The sequence below is a fragment of the Caretta caretta genome, chromosome 3 (genome assembly GCF_965140235.1).
Source record: "Caretta caretta isolate rCarCar2 chromosome 3, rCarCar1.hap1, whole genome shotgun sequence".
Taxonomy (NCBI): Eukaryota; Metazoa; Chordata; order Testudines; family Cheloniidae; genus Caretta; species Caretta caretta.
In genome coordinates, this window is record NC_134208.1 from 60,847,752 (window position 1) to 60,864,240 (window position 16,489).

At 43.7% G+C, this 16,489-nt stretch overlaps 1 protein-coding gene across 1 annotated transcript in view; it reads right to left on the bottom strand.

The window, feature by feature from the left end:
• IMPG1 (interphotoreceptor matrix proteoglycan 1) overlaps window positions 1–16,489 on the bottom strand; it is a 97,774-nt gene that overhangs the window by 35,385 nt on the left and 45,900 nt on the right. The window contains exons 11-12 of the mRNA XM_075126536.1: window positions 16,111–16,187; window positions 15,085–15,613 (exon numbers count right to left, since the gene is read on the bottom strand). Of these exons, the coding sequence (XP_074982637.1) occupies window positions 15,085–15,613; window positions 16,111–16,187 (606 nt within the window). The remainder of the gene's footprint in view (window positions 1–15,084; window positions 15,614–16,110; window positions 16,188–16,489) is intronic.

The following is a 16,489-nucleotide window of genomic DNA, read 5'->3' on the forward strand; positions in this document are numbered from 1 at the left end:
CCCCACTTCTTCAGATGCTTAATTAAATTAATTTAATTTAATTTAATTCTTCAGATGTTAATTAAAACGTGCCCTAATCATTTTAAAGAAATTCTTACTACTTTGGAAGTAACCTTATTTTTCATTTTTTTGGTCAGTTTCTAAGATTTTCAAATGCTTTTCTCTTTCACATTAGAAATTTGCCCTGCTTCCTTTGCTGTAGCCTTAATATTTTCTTGTATTTTTCAACAATAAGCCATATAGTATATTATCTGTGATTTCCCTCCTGTACAATTATTAAAGAGTATTGTGTGGAAATAGAGGAAGATTGCAAAAGGAATAGGATAATGAGTACTTTAAGCATACAGAGGAGGTTTGGATATGATGAGTTTAGCCCCGGAGGAAAGTCAAAATACATAGACACAAGATACTGAGGGTCAGAGACTATTTAATGGACATTCAAGAAAATGGAAAGGGGCAGAATTGACTTTGCACTGTTTATAAAGGAAAAAATGGCAGTAATTTAGATTCTGGGGGAACTATAATAAAGAGAAACGATGTATGACTAGAGATCAGTTTAAACCAAAACCTGAGCTCTGAACTTTGGGAGGGGGGGATTGGGATTGAACATCTGGTTTTGAATGTCTGGTGTGGCTGGGTCTCATCCCTAATTCATGCTAGCAGTTACACAGGATGAGTGTTTGTGCTGCACCTCTAAGAAGAGTGGCACAGTACTTGCAGCCAGGTGGGAGTGAGGATGCTGAGTTGCCTGGAAGCCACCTTTGTACCTTCCTAATTCTGGGATGCTTTAGGGACTGAAGCACAACTCTACCACCTTCACCCCACCATTGGCATGTTCCCAAACACTAAGGCACGAGAGGAAATCCTTGGATGATAGCCTGTGGTCTCCCTTAGAGCAACCATAGGGGAATTTCCTCCCACCAGAACTAGGGCTTTTAGAGACCCTTTATACTCCTTCAGCCCTTTTGTCCAGTGAAAGAGGGTCTGAGTAGGGATGAGAATCTAACCCACGGATTTCATACTTTTACAAAGAAAATGTGATGGGCAATTTTGTCAGAAAGAAGCAAGAAATAGATAACAATAAGCCTGGTTTATGAAAAAGGAAAAAAAAAAGTGGCAAGTGTAACTAAGCCAGTAAGTTAGCATGGCTGCTGTGTAGCAAGCTGCTTTCCACACTGTGTAAAGAAAGAATCTATAACATAGGGGTGTTTTGAGTTGGATCCAACAAGGTACTTAAGCATACCTAACTTTAGATCAAAATAAGATTACTCCGGTGCCCGAGTCCCTTGCTGAACCAGGACTGTATGAGTAAGAGACTGGACGTGACTGGATGAAGAAGCTAGAGAAGTTGTGGTGTGTGTAAGTAATAGTGAATGAGTCAGATTCATAACTATAATAAAAGCTGAACCAAGAAGGGGGAAAATCAGAGTGTTAAATTTCAGGAGAGCCAGTTATGAGAAAATGCTGTAGTGTCAATGGATTTAAAGGGAGGAATACAGAAATTCAAAGAGAAAGAAAGTTTTAATAGCACAACTAGTTAACAGATGATACAGCAGCCTTACCTCCAAAAAATCCTACAGTGCTTATCAAATTTTACCAAGTATTTCCATTATGAAAATGCAGCCACTTGCAGAGTAGAAAACCACCAGCTTATATACATCCAACTCAGCAATTTTATATGTCTCTCAGACTTTCTATCATCAACAACATACTCTTGAATGATATCCATGGGATAAAATTAAATAAACATTTTAATCTTTGAAATGTAAGTACACTCCTATAAGAACTGTGTAATTCACAGAAGAGAAAAATCCAGAGAACACTGGGAATATTGCTATAACTAGTAGCAGCTGTCAAAAAGGAGAAAACTTTTTAAATGTGTCCACTATTTAATTTCCCAACAACCTCAGTGGAAATACTTCCAAAATCTCTGAAGCATCCAGCATGCTTTGGGGTATTATAATTAATAAGTGATAATATATACAACCATGTATTGCAACTAACAGAGGCCTAGGCTATTCTGAAAAATTAGACTGACCTAACCAAGTTGCACAAGGCTGACCCGCACTGTAGATGCAGCTATGTTGATGGAAGAATTATTCTGTTGCCCTAGACACTGCCTCTCAGAGGGGTGGATTAACTACATTGATGGAAAAAACCCATTGCTGCTGTAGCCGCTATAAAGTAGGCATACCCATAATGTATCTACTTTCTTAGCCATCACCATTCCATAAATACTGTATTTCTCTAATATTACTCAGTTACACAACTGATTATGGAGTCTTTTTGCACAGTCTTGCAATGGGCATGATTATGTGCCCCTGTATACACCTGGATACAAGCAGGTGCTAAAGTAATGGATCTTGTGTTTGGGGGAAATGACTTTGCCAGCTTAATAGGGTTATTTGATTTTTGAGAACTGTTAGCATTTAACACAGCTGCCCAATAAAAAACTTTCCTTCGCATACTATGGATAAAGAGCTCACTTCCACAGCATGCTGAGCACCTCCAAGTACCACTGAACACTGTACCTCGCAGGATTAGACCCACAGAGGATATTACTGTAGAGATGGCAAAAACCACATCTGTCCTCAGTTAACAATCAGTGCTATGTTTGCCTGGAGAAAATAACATAAGTAGTTAAAAATCAACTGAATGAAAAATGTAACAGAGTTCTAAGTAATCTGGGAAGAATTTGAGAGAGAAAATTACACTGGAATTTAAACAATTTCCTTTTCGGTTGTTCTTCCTGCACCTCATAGTCATTACAATGTTGAAAAACACTATAGGACATAGTGGATTATAATAGGTATGTAATGTTCCTTAGCAACATTTAAAAGTATGGAATAAAAATTCCCATTGAATTCACAAGAACAAGCTTAATGAGAATAAAAACAAATGACTAAGTATTTTTCAAAGATATAATGGAAAAGAATTCAGTGAAGAAGACTGAAGACCCTCTAAAGGATAGCAAAAATAATTTATGGATAGAAGAAAATTCAACATTCTTTGCATATTTTCACAGTGCAGTAGTAGAAATGGTCATACGTTTCAATGGGAGGAAGAAAGGGATAAATGAAGGCCAGTGGAATCCCACTTCAATTTATAAAGGACGGGGGGAGGAGGAGAAGAGAGAAGTATCTTTTAACTTCCTTAAGGGAAGGTAAATTCCATATAGTATACATGGAAGAATCTATCCATCCAGGGATGTTACATAATATGTACTTTCCCTTCCTCAAATTTGGGCCTAAAACAATTTTATGCCGTGTCTTTTTTAAGAAGTCTAAGGAAGGACTAGAACATGGCAGATTTCTAAGCATGTATGGTAACACTAATTGGGAACAAGATATGGGAACACTAACTGTAGCATATTAGGACTTGTATACATGTACATTTTATAGTGCTCTAACTTGCTGGCTCAGGGGCTGAAAAATCAGCCCTCTGAGTGCAGCAAGCCACGCTCCCAGCACTTGCAGCTAATCCCCTCGTGGAGGTGGATTACTAGGAGCGCTGGGAGAGCTGTCTCCCAGCGCTCGCACGTGACACTCGCACTTCAAAGCGCAGCCGCAGGAGCGTTTCCACTGAAGCGCTTTGAAGTTTCCAGTGTATACATACCCTTACAGAGAGTTAGCCTGAATTTTTATTAAAAGAAACATGCCAAACTGCTGGACAGGAAGGAATTTTCTCCCAGGTCAGACTAGCAATGACTGTCAGGGTTTTTTGCCTTCCTCTGCAGCATGTGGGTGCCAGTCTCTTGATAGGATTACCTGAGTATGTTTCATTTGATAAAATTCTCTGCCATTGCAGGGGCCTCAGGCACTGGTCCCTCCTATTCTCTCTGTGTGGCACACAGTAGTTTAGTCTCCTGTGGGTTGTAATACTTTGGTCTAATTTTGGTTGTTAGATTGCATGAGTATCAGGTAGGTATGGCACTGCCTCGTCTCAGACAGAACACCAAATATCAGAGTCCTGAGGTAGAAGAGCCTATACTGAGAGAGCCATTTGATCCATAGTCCTACACTGGAATCATGGGAGGGGGGTTCAGCCAAACAAATTGGATCCTGGGGCAAGAAACAGGTCCCTGGTGAAAATCAGTTAGGTGCTAACTGTGATTCAGCATAATTAACACATTCTTCATGGTCTGTGACCTGGAAATGACTGAAGTGAAACAAATAAATCATGCCGCTTTGCTGAGGTAGCCAATAGAGAGGTAACCAAAAGGGAGCTGTGTGGATACAGTATTTTTCATTTATTTAGAAAAATGCAATATTCAGCAATCATGTGGATTGGTGCCACTAAGTCTACAACCAGTGAGTGAATGACAATGAGATAAATGGAGCATTTTAATCTATGAAAGGTATAATTTCATGCCCATGCTTGCTTATCAAAGGGAAACTACTGTTTTTGATCAGCCCTGCATCTGAAAGATATGTGCTACTCTGCATTAATAAGATGTGCAATGTATTTGAAAATAAAGTTATTAATGACAATTGTTATCAAAAACATTATTTTCAAGTACAATGCACAGATTGTTCAGGCAGAGAAGTGTTTCTTATTCCTTAGAATTTTCAGAGCACTGTGCTGATCAAAAAGTGTGTGGTTTTCTTTTGTTTCAGAACTCCATGTGTGAGAAAGAAGACTGCAGAATGAGAATAAAGTGTACAATGTGTGAGAGAGTCTTGCAGCAGTTCACAGCATGTACCATGGCTGCCGATGAAATTAAAAGCCTAATACAATTTTTGACTGTGGCAAGAAATTACCATTTCAGCCAAAAGTTATTTTCATTTGCAGCTACATTATCTACAAATATATAAACACTCAGAACATAAGCCAACAATTAACCACCTGCAGTTGGAGGGACTGAACATGTTATTTCATACTACAACTATCCAGTATGATACTTTCCTTTGCAGTCAGAGACAATGTACTGGAGTACTTGATCTGTTAGTCCAATCTTGAATGGCATTCACTCTGGTCCTACTCCTCTCAGAATGCTAGTCTCATTTTCTATGTGGTTCTTTACTGTGTCCAGAAAGGAAATGGCAGGGAAGGCCATTTTGGATTAGGCGATTAGGATGAGGGAAATGTAGACATCACATACTACACACGGATATCTCCTCACACAAATCTCTACCATGGATTCTTTTCTTCTGAGAGGCCCATAGACATGAAACTTATTTTTTTAAAAGTAAAAATAACATATTAACCATTCTTCTAGGTCCCCTGATGTGACTTCTTATTTTTGTTTTACAGTGATCAACTGTGCTAGGTGGTTTAGGTAACAAGACAAGGTCCCTGCTCTGAAAACCTAACAATCGCATCTTATCATACTTGTCTGTTTTTTAATTCCTCAGGACAGGGAATGTATCTGTAGCTTATCCTGTAGAGCAGGGATTCTCAGCTTTTTTCTTTCTGAGGCCCCCGCAGCGTGCTATAAAAACTCCACAGCTCACTTGTTCCACAACAACTGGTTTCTGCATATAAAAGCCAAAGCTGGCATTAGGGGGTAGCAAGCAGGGCAGTTGCCTGGGGCCCCATGCCATGGGGCCCCCTCAAAGCTAAGTTTGGCTTCAGCCTTGGGTGCCAGGGCTAAGGGCCCCGGTCTTCAACCCCAGGAGGTGGGGCTTTGGCTTTCTGCCCTGGGCCCCAGCAAGTCTAACACTAGCCCTGCTTGGCGGACCCCCTGAAACCTGCTCGTGGCCAGCCAGGGGGCCTCGAACTCCTGGTTGAGAACCACTCCTGTAGAGCACTGAGTACACTGAAGCTTAGGTGTAAATTTAAATTGACCATACTTACCAGAAGTACAAATATAGAAACACTGTCCACAGCCACATTTACACATACATGGTAGATCCATTTGTCCTAGAAACTTTCCTCTCACAAACATCACACCATATATGTGGTGCAAATCCTAACATTACCTACTAACCAGAATGTAACAAAATAAATACGTAGAAGGACTCTTAGAAGATCATTGAGACACCAGACTGCCTATTCATGCACTGTTTCAGAGTAACAGCCGTGTTAGTCTGTATTCGCAAAAAGAAAAGGAGTACTTGTGGCACCTTAGAGACTAACCAATTTATTTGAGCATAAGCTTTCGTGAGCTACAGCTCACTTCATCGGATGCATACTGTGGAAAGTGTAGAAGATCTTATTATATACACACTAAAAGCATGAAAAAATATCTCCTCCCACCCCACTCTCCTGCTGGTAATAGCTTATCTAAAGTGATCAGTCTCCTTACAATGTGTATGATAATCAAGTTGGGCCATTTCCATCCCAAATCCAGGTTTTCTCACCCCCCCCCACACAAACTAAGCCCTGGTCTACACTAGGACTTTAGGTCGAATTTAGCAGCGTTAAATTGATGTAAACCTGCACCCGTCCACACAATGAAGCCCTTTATTTCGACTTAAAGGGCTCTTAAAATCGATTTCCTTACTCCACCCCTGACAAGTGGATTAGCGCTTAAATCGACCTTGCCGGCTTGAATTTGGGGTACTGTGGACACAATTCGATGGTATTGGCCTCCGGGAGCTATCCCAGAGTGCTCCATTGTGACCGCTCTGGACAGCACTCTCAACTCAGATGCACTGGCCAGGTAGACAGGAAAAGAACCGCGAACTTTTAAATCTCATTTCCTGTTTGGCCAGCGTGGCAAGCTGCAGGTGACCATGCAGAGCTCATCAGCACAGGTGACCATGATGGAGTCCCAGAATCGCAAAAGAGCTCCAGCATGGACTGAACGGGAGGTACGGGATCTGATCGCTGTTTGGGGAGAGGAATCCGTGCTATCAGAACTCCGTTCCAGTTTTCGAAATGCCAAAACCTTTGTCAAAAATCTCCCAGGGCATGAAGGACAGAGGCCATAACAGGGACCCGAAGCAGTGCCGCGTGAAACTGAAGGAGCTGAGGCAAGCCTACCAGAAAACTAGAGAGGCAAACGGCCGCTCTGGGTCAGAGCCCCAAACATGCCGCTTCTATGATGAGCTGCATGCCATTTTAGGGGGTTCAGCCACCACTACCCCAGCCGTGTTGTTTGACTCCTTCAATGGAGATGGAGGCAATACGGAAGCAGGTTTTGGGGACGAAGAAGATGATGATGAGGTTGTAGATAGCTCACAGCAAGCAAGCGGAGAAACCGGTTTTCCCGACAGCCAGGAACTGTTTCTCACCCTGGACCTGGAGCCAGTACCCCCTGAACCCACCCAAGGCTGCCTCCTGGACCCAGCAGGCGGAGAAGGGACCTCTGGTGAGTGTACCTTTTAAAATACTATACATGGTTTAAAAGCAAGCATGTGAAAGGATTACTTTGCCCTGGCATTCGCGGTTCTCCTAGATGTACTCCTAAAGCTTTTGCAAAAAGTTTCTGGGGAGGGCAGCCTTATTGTGTCCTTAATGGTAGGACACTTTACCACTCCAGGCCAGTAACACGTACTCGGGAATCATTGTAGAACAAAGCATTGCAGTGTATGTTTGCTGGCATTCAAACAACATCCGTTCTTTATCTCTCTGTGTTATCCTCAGGAGAGTGAGATATAATTCATGGTCACCTGGTTGAAATAGAGTGCTTTTCTTCAGGGGACACTCAGAGGAGCCCATTCCTGCTGGGCTGTTTGCCTGTGGCTAAACAGAAATGTTCCCCGCTGTTAGCCACAGGGAGGGGGGAGGGTTGAAGGGGTAGCCACGCGGTGGGGGGAGGCAAAATGCGACCTTGTAACGAAAGCACATGTACTATGTATGTAATGTTAACAGCAAGGATTACCCTGAAAGAGTGTAGCCACTGTTTTATAAAATGTGCCTTTTTAAATACCGCTGTCCCTTTTTTTTTTCTCCACCAGCTGCATGTGTTTCAATGATCACAGGATCTTCTCCTTCCCAGAGGCTAGTGAAGCTTAGAAAGAAAAAAAAACGCACTCGCGATGAAATGTTTTCCGAGCTCATTCTGTCCTCCCACACTGACAGAGCACAGACGAATGCGTGGAGGCAAATAATGTCAGAGTGCAGGAAAGCACAAAATGACCGGGAGGAGAGGTGGTGGGCTGAAGAGAGTAAGTGGCTGGCTGAAGAGAGGGCTGAAGCTCAAATGTGGCGGCAGCATGATGAGAGGAGGCAGGATTCAATGCTGAGGCTGCTGGCGGACCAAACCAGTATGCTCCAGTGTATGGTTGAGCTGCAGCAAAGGCAGCTGGAGCACAGACTGCCACTACAGCCCCTGTGTAACCAACCGCCCTCCTCCCCAAGTTCCATAGCCTCAACACCCAGACGCCCAAGAACGCGGTGGGGGGGCCTCCGGCCAACCAGCCACCCCACCAGAGAGGATTGCCCCCCCCAAAAAAGGCTGTCATTCAATAAATTTTAAAGTTGTAAACTTTTAAAGTGCTGTGCTTAAAGTGCTGTGTGGCATTTTCCTTCCCTCCTCCACCACCCCTCCTGGGCTACCTTGGTAGTCATCCCCCTATTTGTGTGATGAATGAATAAAGAATGCATGAATGTGAAGCAACAATGACTTTATTGCCTCTGCAAGCGGTGATTGACGGGAGGAGGGGCGGGTGGTTAGCTTACAGGGAAGTAGAGTGAACCAAGGGGCGGGGGGTTTCATCAAGGAGAAACAAACAGAACTTTCACACTGTAGCCTGGCCAGTCATGAAACTGGTTTTCAAAGCTTCTCTGATGCGTACCGCGCCCTCCTGTGCTCTTCTAACCACCCTGGTGTCTGGCTGCGCGTAACCAGCAGCCAGGCAATTTGCCTCAACCTCCCACCCCGCCATAAACGTCTCCCCCTTACTCTCACAGATATTGTGGAGCGCACAGCAAGCAGTAATAACAGTGGGAATATTGGTTTCGCTGAGGTCTAAGCGAGTCAGTAAACTGCACCAGCGCGCCTTTAAACGTCCAAATGCACATTCTACCACCATTCTGCACTTGCTCAGCCTGTAGTTGAACAGCTCCTGACTACTGTCCAGGCTGCCTGTGTACGGCTTCATGAGCCATGGCATTAAGGGGTAGGCTGGGTCCCCAAGGATAACTATAGGCATTTCAACATCCCCAACAGTTATTTTCTGTTCTGGGAATAAAGTCCCTTCCTGCAGCTTTTGAAACAGACCAGAGTTCCTGAAGATGCGAGCGTCATGCACCTTTCCCGGCCATCCCACGTTGATGTTGGTGAAACGTCCCTTGTGATCCACCAGAGCTTGCAGCACTATCGAAAAGTACCCCTTGCGGTTTATGTACTCGGCGGCTTGGTGCTCCGGTGCCAAGATAGGGATATGGGTTCCGTCTATGGCCCCACCACAGTTAGGGAATCCCATTGCAGCAAACTCGTCCACTATGACCAGCACATTTCCCAGGGTCACTACCCTTGATATCAGCAGATCTTTGATTGCGTGGGCTACTTGCATCACAGCAGCCCCCACAGTAGATTTGCCCACTCCAAATTGATTCCCAACTGTCCGGTAGCTGTCTGGCATTGCAAGCTTCCACAGGGCTATCGCCAGTCGCTTCTCAACTGTGAGGGCTGCTCTCATCTTGGTATTCATGTGCTTCAGGGCAGGGGAAAGCAAGTCACAAAGTTCCATGAAAGTGCCCTTACGCATGCGAAAGTTTCGCAGCCACTGGGAATCGTCCCAGACCTGCAACACTATGCGGTCCCACCAGTCTGTGCTTGTTTCCCGAGCCCAGAATTGGCGTTCCACAGCATGAGCCTGCCCCATTAGCACCATGATGCATGCATTGGCAGGGCCCATGCTTTCAGAGAAATCTGTGTCCATGTCCTGATCACTCACGTGACCGCGCTGACGTCGCCTCCTCGCCCGGTATCGCTTTGCCAGGTTCCGGTGCTGCATATACTGCTGGATAATGCGTGTGGTGTTTAATGTGCTCCTAATTGCCAAAGTGAGCTGAGCGGCCTCCATGCTTGCCTTGGTATGGCGTCCGCACAGAAAAAAGGCGCGGAACGATTGTCTGCCGTTGCTCTGACGGAGGGAGGGGCGACTGACGACACGGCTTACAGGATTGGCTTCAGGGAGCTAAAATCAACAAAGGGGGTGTCTCTACATCAAGGAGTATTTCAGGCAGGACTTCACGGAGAGTTCCAATAAGAAATGGTGCACCTAAGTTATCGTTCTTATTGGAACAAGAAGGTTAGCCTGGCCTCTGATTGATACATGGCTAGATTTACCTCGCTGCACCTTCTCTGTGAGTGACTGCAGTGTGACCTAGAAGAATGAGTCCCCTAGACGGGGGAGGGGGGGAAGCAAATGAATACAGAACAAATCTGGTCTATTTCTTGTTTTGATCCACTCCATCTGTCTTTTACATCTTTGGCTGGCAGCAGACGGTGCAGAAGGACTGCATGCCATCCACAGCTCATGGCTGCTTGGCAGAAGATGGTACAGTACGACTGCTAGCCATCCTCATCTCTTGCCTGCTTGGCAGAAGATGGTACAGTACGACTGCTAGCAATCCGTATCGCCTGCCTGCTCACCATAAGACGGTTCAATAGGACTGACTGCAGGACTAAAGAGAATGACCTGGTCAAGTCACTCCAAATTTAGTCCCTGCGCCCATGTCTGTCCAGGCGCTCCCAGCCGACGTGGCCAGGAGCACCTCGGACATGACGATGACGGCTACCAGTCGTACTGTACCGTCTGCTGACACAAGGCAAGGGGTTGCTGCTACTGTGTAGCAAAGCCGTACCGCATCTGCCAGCACCCAGGAGTCATAGGGTGACGGTTACCTGAGCAGGCTCCATGCTTGCCATGGTATAGCGTCTGCACAGGTAACTCAGGAAAAAAGGCGCGAAACGATTGTCTGCCCTTGCTTTCACGGAGGGAGGGAGGGAACGGGGGCCTGACGATATGTACTCAGAACCACCCGCGACAATGTTTTAGCCCCATCAGGCATTGGGATCTCAACCCAGAATTCCAATGGGCAGCGGAGACTGCGGGAACTGTGGGATAGCTATCCACAGTGCAACGCTCCGGAAGTCGACTCTAGCCTCGGTACTGTGGAAGCGCTCCGCCGAGTTAATGCACTTAATGCACTTAGAACATTTTCTGTGAGGACACACACACTCGAATATATAAAACCGATTTCTAAAAAAACGCCTTCTATAAATTCGACCTCATTCCGTAGTGTAGACATACCCTCAGTCTCCTGCTGGTAATAGTTTATCTAAAGTGACCACTCTCCTTACAGTGTGTATGATAATCAAGGTGGGCCATTTCCAGCACAAATCCAGGGTTTCACAAGTACGTCGGGGGGGGGGGGGTGTAGGAAAAAACAAGGGGAAATAGGTTACCTTGCATAATGACTTAGCCACTCCCAGTCTCTATTCAAGCCTAAGTTAATTGTATCCAATTTGCAAATGAATTCCAATTCAACAGTTTCTTGCTGGAGTCTGGATTTGAAGTTTTTTTGTTGAAGAATTGGAACTTTCATGTCTGTAATCGCGTGACCAGAGAGATTGAAGTGTTCTCCGACTGGTTTATGAATGTTATAATTCTTGACATCTGATTTGTGTCCATTTATTCTTTTATGTAGAGACTGTCCAGTTTGACCAATGTACATGGGAGGGGGGCATTGCTGGCACATGATGGCATATATCACATTGGTGGATGTGCAGGTGAATGAGCCTCTGATAGTGTGGCTGATGTTATTAGGCCCTGTGATGGTGTCCCCTGAATAGATATGTGGGCACAGTTGGCAACGGGCTTTGTTGCAAGGATAGTTTCCTGGGTTAGTGGTTCTGTTGTGTGGTATGTGGTTGCTGATGAGTATTTGCTTCAGGTTGCTGTCTGTAGGCAAGGACTGGCCTGTCTCCCAGGATTTGTGAGAGTGTTGGGTCATCCTTCAGGATAGGTTGTAGATCCTTAATAATGCGTTGGAGGGGTTTTAGTTGGGGGCTGAAGGTGACGGCTAGTGGCGTTCTCTTATTTTCTTTGTTAGGCCTGTCCTGTAGTAGGTGACTTCTGGGAACTCTTCTGGCTCTATCAATCTGTTACTTCACTTCCGAAGGTGGGTATTGTAGTTGTAAGAATGCTTGATAGAGATCTTGTAGGTGTTTGTCTCTGTCTGAGGGGTTGGAGCAAATGCGGTTGTATCGCAGAGCTTGGCTCTAGACGATGGACCGTGTGGTGTGGTCAGGGTGAAAGCTGGAGGCATGTAGGTAGGAATAGTGGTCAGTAGGTTTCCGGTGTAGGGTGGTGTTTATGTGACCATCGTTTATTAGCACTGTAGTGTCCAGGAAGTGGATCTCTTGTGTGGACTGGACCAGGCTGAGGTTGATGGTGGGATGGAAATTGTTGAAATCATGGTGGAATTCCTCAAGGGCTTCTTTTCCATGGGTCCAGATGATGAAGATGTCATCAATATAGCGCAAGTAGAGTAGGGGTATTAGGGGACGAGAGCTGAGGAAGCGTTGTTCTAAGTCAGCCATAAAAATGTTGGCATACTGTGGGGCCATGCGGGTACCCATAGCAGTGCCGCTGATCTGAAGGTATACATTGTCCCCAAATGTAAAATAGTTATGGGTAAGGACAAAGTCACAAAGTTCAGCCACCAGGTTAGCCGTGACATATCGGGGACAGTGTTCTTGACGGCTTGTAGTCCATCTTTGTGTGGAATGTTGGTGTAGACGGCTTCTACATCCATAGTGGCCAGGATGGTGTTATCAGGAAGATCACCGATGGATTGTAGTTTCCTCACGTAAAAGAATAAATGGACACAAATCAGATGTCAAGAATTATAACATTCATAAACCAGTCGGAGAACACTTCAATCTCTCTGGTCACGCGATTACAGACATGAAAGTTGCAATTCTTCAACAAAAAAACTTCAAATCCAGACTCCAGCGAGAAACTGTTGAATTGGAATTCATTTGCAAATTGGATACAATTAACTTAGGCTTGAATAGAGACTGGGAGAGGCTAAGTCATTATGCAAGGTAACCTATTTCCCCTTGTTTTTTCCTAACCCCCCCCCCCCCAGACGTTCTTATTAAACCCTGGATTTGTGCTGGAAATGGCCCACCCTGATTATCATATACATTGTAAGGAGAGTGGTCACTTTAGATAAGCTATTGCCAGCAGGAGAGTGGGGTGAGGGGAGGTATTTTTTCATGCTTTGTGTGTATAGAAGATCTTCTACACTTTCCACAGTATGCATCCGATGAAGTGAGCTGTAGCTCACGAAAGCTTATGCTCAAATAAATTGGTTAGTGTCTAAGGTGCCACAAGTACACCTTTTCTTTATTCATGTACTGTATATGATGGAGTTAGGTTAAACATGCCTTTTCTGTCGTGCTTACAGACTTTGCAAGTGCTGGGGGAAGGCACTGAATTCAGCTCCGGGGTCCCTCGAGGAGCTCTGTAATTTGCCATAGCTGCACATATCTTCATTCACTTAAAATTACCCCTCCATCCTCAATGGTGGCTACTAGAAGGTTTCACCCTCAGAAACTGTCTAACTTGGAGAGATTTTAACCTTTCAGGGCTCCCTACTTTCCAAGGCTTTTTTTTTTTGAGGCTTATAAATGGTACTATGGAGGGGCCAGGATGGCTCTCCTGCATGGAGACTGTATTGCTCTATTTCACTGACCTCTGGCTTGCTCCTTGCCCTGCCTCCTACTGCTGCTAGTGCTGGCCCCAGGGTCATCCTGGAAGTGGTAGGGGACGGTTGGCTGAGAAAAGCCAAGAAAGCTATATTCTGTGCTCAGACACTGACTGGTTGGCTAGCAGTGAGGGCAGGGGGCTCACTGCTCACTGGAAAACTGAGTAGGCTCTTTGGTTTTATTTGGAGACAAAGAGGGGAAGGGACAAGGAAGAAATTATAGTGCCACCCTTATTTCTTATTTGTAGTCATCTGTTTTAGAAATGCATGCAGCAGAACCTTGATTTTACGAGTGCCGATCTTACAAATGACCAATTACACTAACCGTTTTTCCCAACAGGAAAAAAAAATCACCTAACGAAAGTGAGATCAATGAAGAACACCTTGACATCTCTTCATATTCTGATGCCTTCAATGCACTGAAAATTGGTCTGCAGTGATTTGAAGGACTAGAAGAAAGCGATGCAGTGACTTATGCACTGTACCTGTGAGTTCAGTTTTATGAACTTTTTGATTTGATGAATTTTTAAATCCCCAATTAGTATGCAAAATAGGGGTTGCACTGTATATGGTGCGCTAGAATACTGAAGTTACTGTGTTCCTCGCAATTTTGTTCATGCATTATTTCAGACTCCACAGATGAAATACTGGTGTGGTTAAAGTTAATGGGAGTTTTGGTATTGCTATGGAGCCAGAAGTTCACACCATATGTATTTTTTTTCTCTGCAAATTTGTATTGCTTATTCATAGTGAATGTCCCTTAAAGAGCTGACAGAAGATCCTGTGGACATCTGCATACTCCCATGCATCAGGGTTCTGTAAATCAAATTACCAAACAGAGAGAATGGAACAGATGACTAAAGAAAAGTAGTTGTTTTTTAAAACCTTGGAACCCTCAATCAGATTATTAGAAAATCCTTACTCTTTCAAATTATTATTATTTATTTGTATTGCTGTAGTGCCCAGGGGCCCTGGTCTGGGTCCAGGACCCCATTGTGCTAGGTGCCTGTGGTGTTCCTATTTTGGGATAAACTCTGTTGTTGTACTTATTGCTGACTTCAGATTGAGGTGCCTGTAGTTTATGTGGGTAATTTAATCTCCATTTTTGAATACTGGAATTGTTCTTATTTATGGTTGGTCTGGGATTTTATCTGCCATTTCTTTGATTTCCTTGGGTTTGTGAAATCCTACACTAATCCCCTATATGAATCCCACCTCACCCTTAAGTACTTGTGGTTTTTACTTGCTTTACTAACCCTGAAGTCAACCTAAAAGACATGTTTGCTCAGAGTGGATGTCAAAAAATTCTAACTCATATTTTCACACTTGATGATGTAAGAATATTCATTCAGCTGCAACGCAAAATGTAAATTTAAGGAAATATTTAGTCTACTTACTAAATTGTATATATGTGGCACAATAGCTGGGTGTCTCTTATTTCTCCTCGTGTATAGATGTTTTATAACCTACCTTGTCCAGATAGACTTTCCTGGCTGTCTCCCTTAAGAACCAGATCTGTGCTAACAGTCTGCTCTTTCTTCCTTTCAGCTTCACTCTTCTGATCACTGGGTTGCAGAAAGTTAGGTGGTGTAGTATAAGCCAGTGTGACAGCCTGCTCAGTTGGGACTTCAGATTCCCTTGTGCTTAAATCATTGCTGGCTGACTCATCTGCTGGAGGAGGTAAATCAGAATCCTCTGATTTTAAAGGGCCATCGGTGCTATCCAGAGTACTGAAAGGCACTGTAGAGCTTTGCTGGTCAATAATAATGTTCATGTCTTCAATTTCCTTTAAAGATTCTGGTTCTTGTTCTTTAGCCCATTCACTTGAGGGTTTGGCAGGAAATGCAGGTTTAGATGAAATAAAATTTTCAGGGGCACTGATATCTCCACTTAGCATAGTGCTTCCAGTGGTATATTCAATCATTAAATCATCTCCTGTCTGCTCCACCGTTGCTAGACTAGGGTAACCTAGTGGGAGTTCAGCACTCAAACCATCATCCTGAAAATCAAATTCAGAGAACATTTACAGGGTGTAGCTTTCATTACTAGAGAGTCTGATACAATGTAGCCACAAAGTCTTGTCACCATTGGCTCAATTGTATAGTTATGAAATATGGACCAATGCTTGTCATATGTGAATGTGATCCTAAATAAAATATATAACAATCCATTGCTTTAAAATCAGTTGAGCAAAGGTCGCATTTTATTACACCATGCGCTTTGTTCTATCTCACTCACTGAGATGTACAGTTTAGACGATGGTTCACCAAATAACTTGTAATTCTTATAAAGTCAGAGGAAACCGGGCAATGTCTTCCACATGTAAATACTTCAATCAATTACTTTTTGCTTTTGCAAAATAATACATACTACTCACACTGGCTGCATTTATTATAAGGATTGTGCTTATTTTTAGAATCAGTTTGGGGATGGGGTGAATTTTAGATTATCTCAGTTCATTTCCCTTTGAGAGAGAGAAAAGCAGAATTAGCTTACCGACTCAGTGCCTGCTGGAGCAATGGTGACCACTGATTTGATATCATTGCCTGAGTCACTAGATGGTTTAATAGCTTCTGCAAAACAAAACAAAAGGCAAAATATGTTTTTCAATAAAACTGCAGATTGAAGATAATGAATGCTGATCAAAGTGCATAACCTCTATAATAGAGATAAAAACTGATGGAAACAAAAATGATTCATCTGAAATACTTTTAAAAATCAGAGTGAATGAGAATGAGAGGTAAATTTTATTTTTAAATTACAATAGGAAGTAAAGCAGCAATTTATTTGCAGCACTCAGTATTATGCATTACATAGTTAGTGCAAATGAGATACAGCTGTAGAAAACTCCTATTGGTTAAAACCAGCTTAAGCA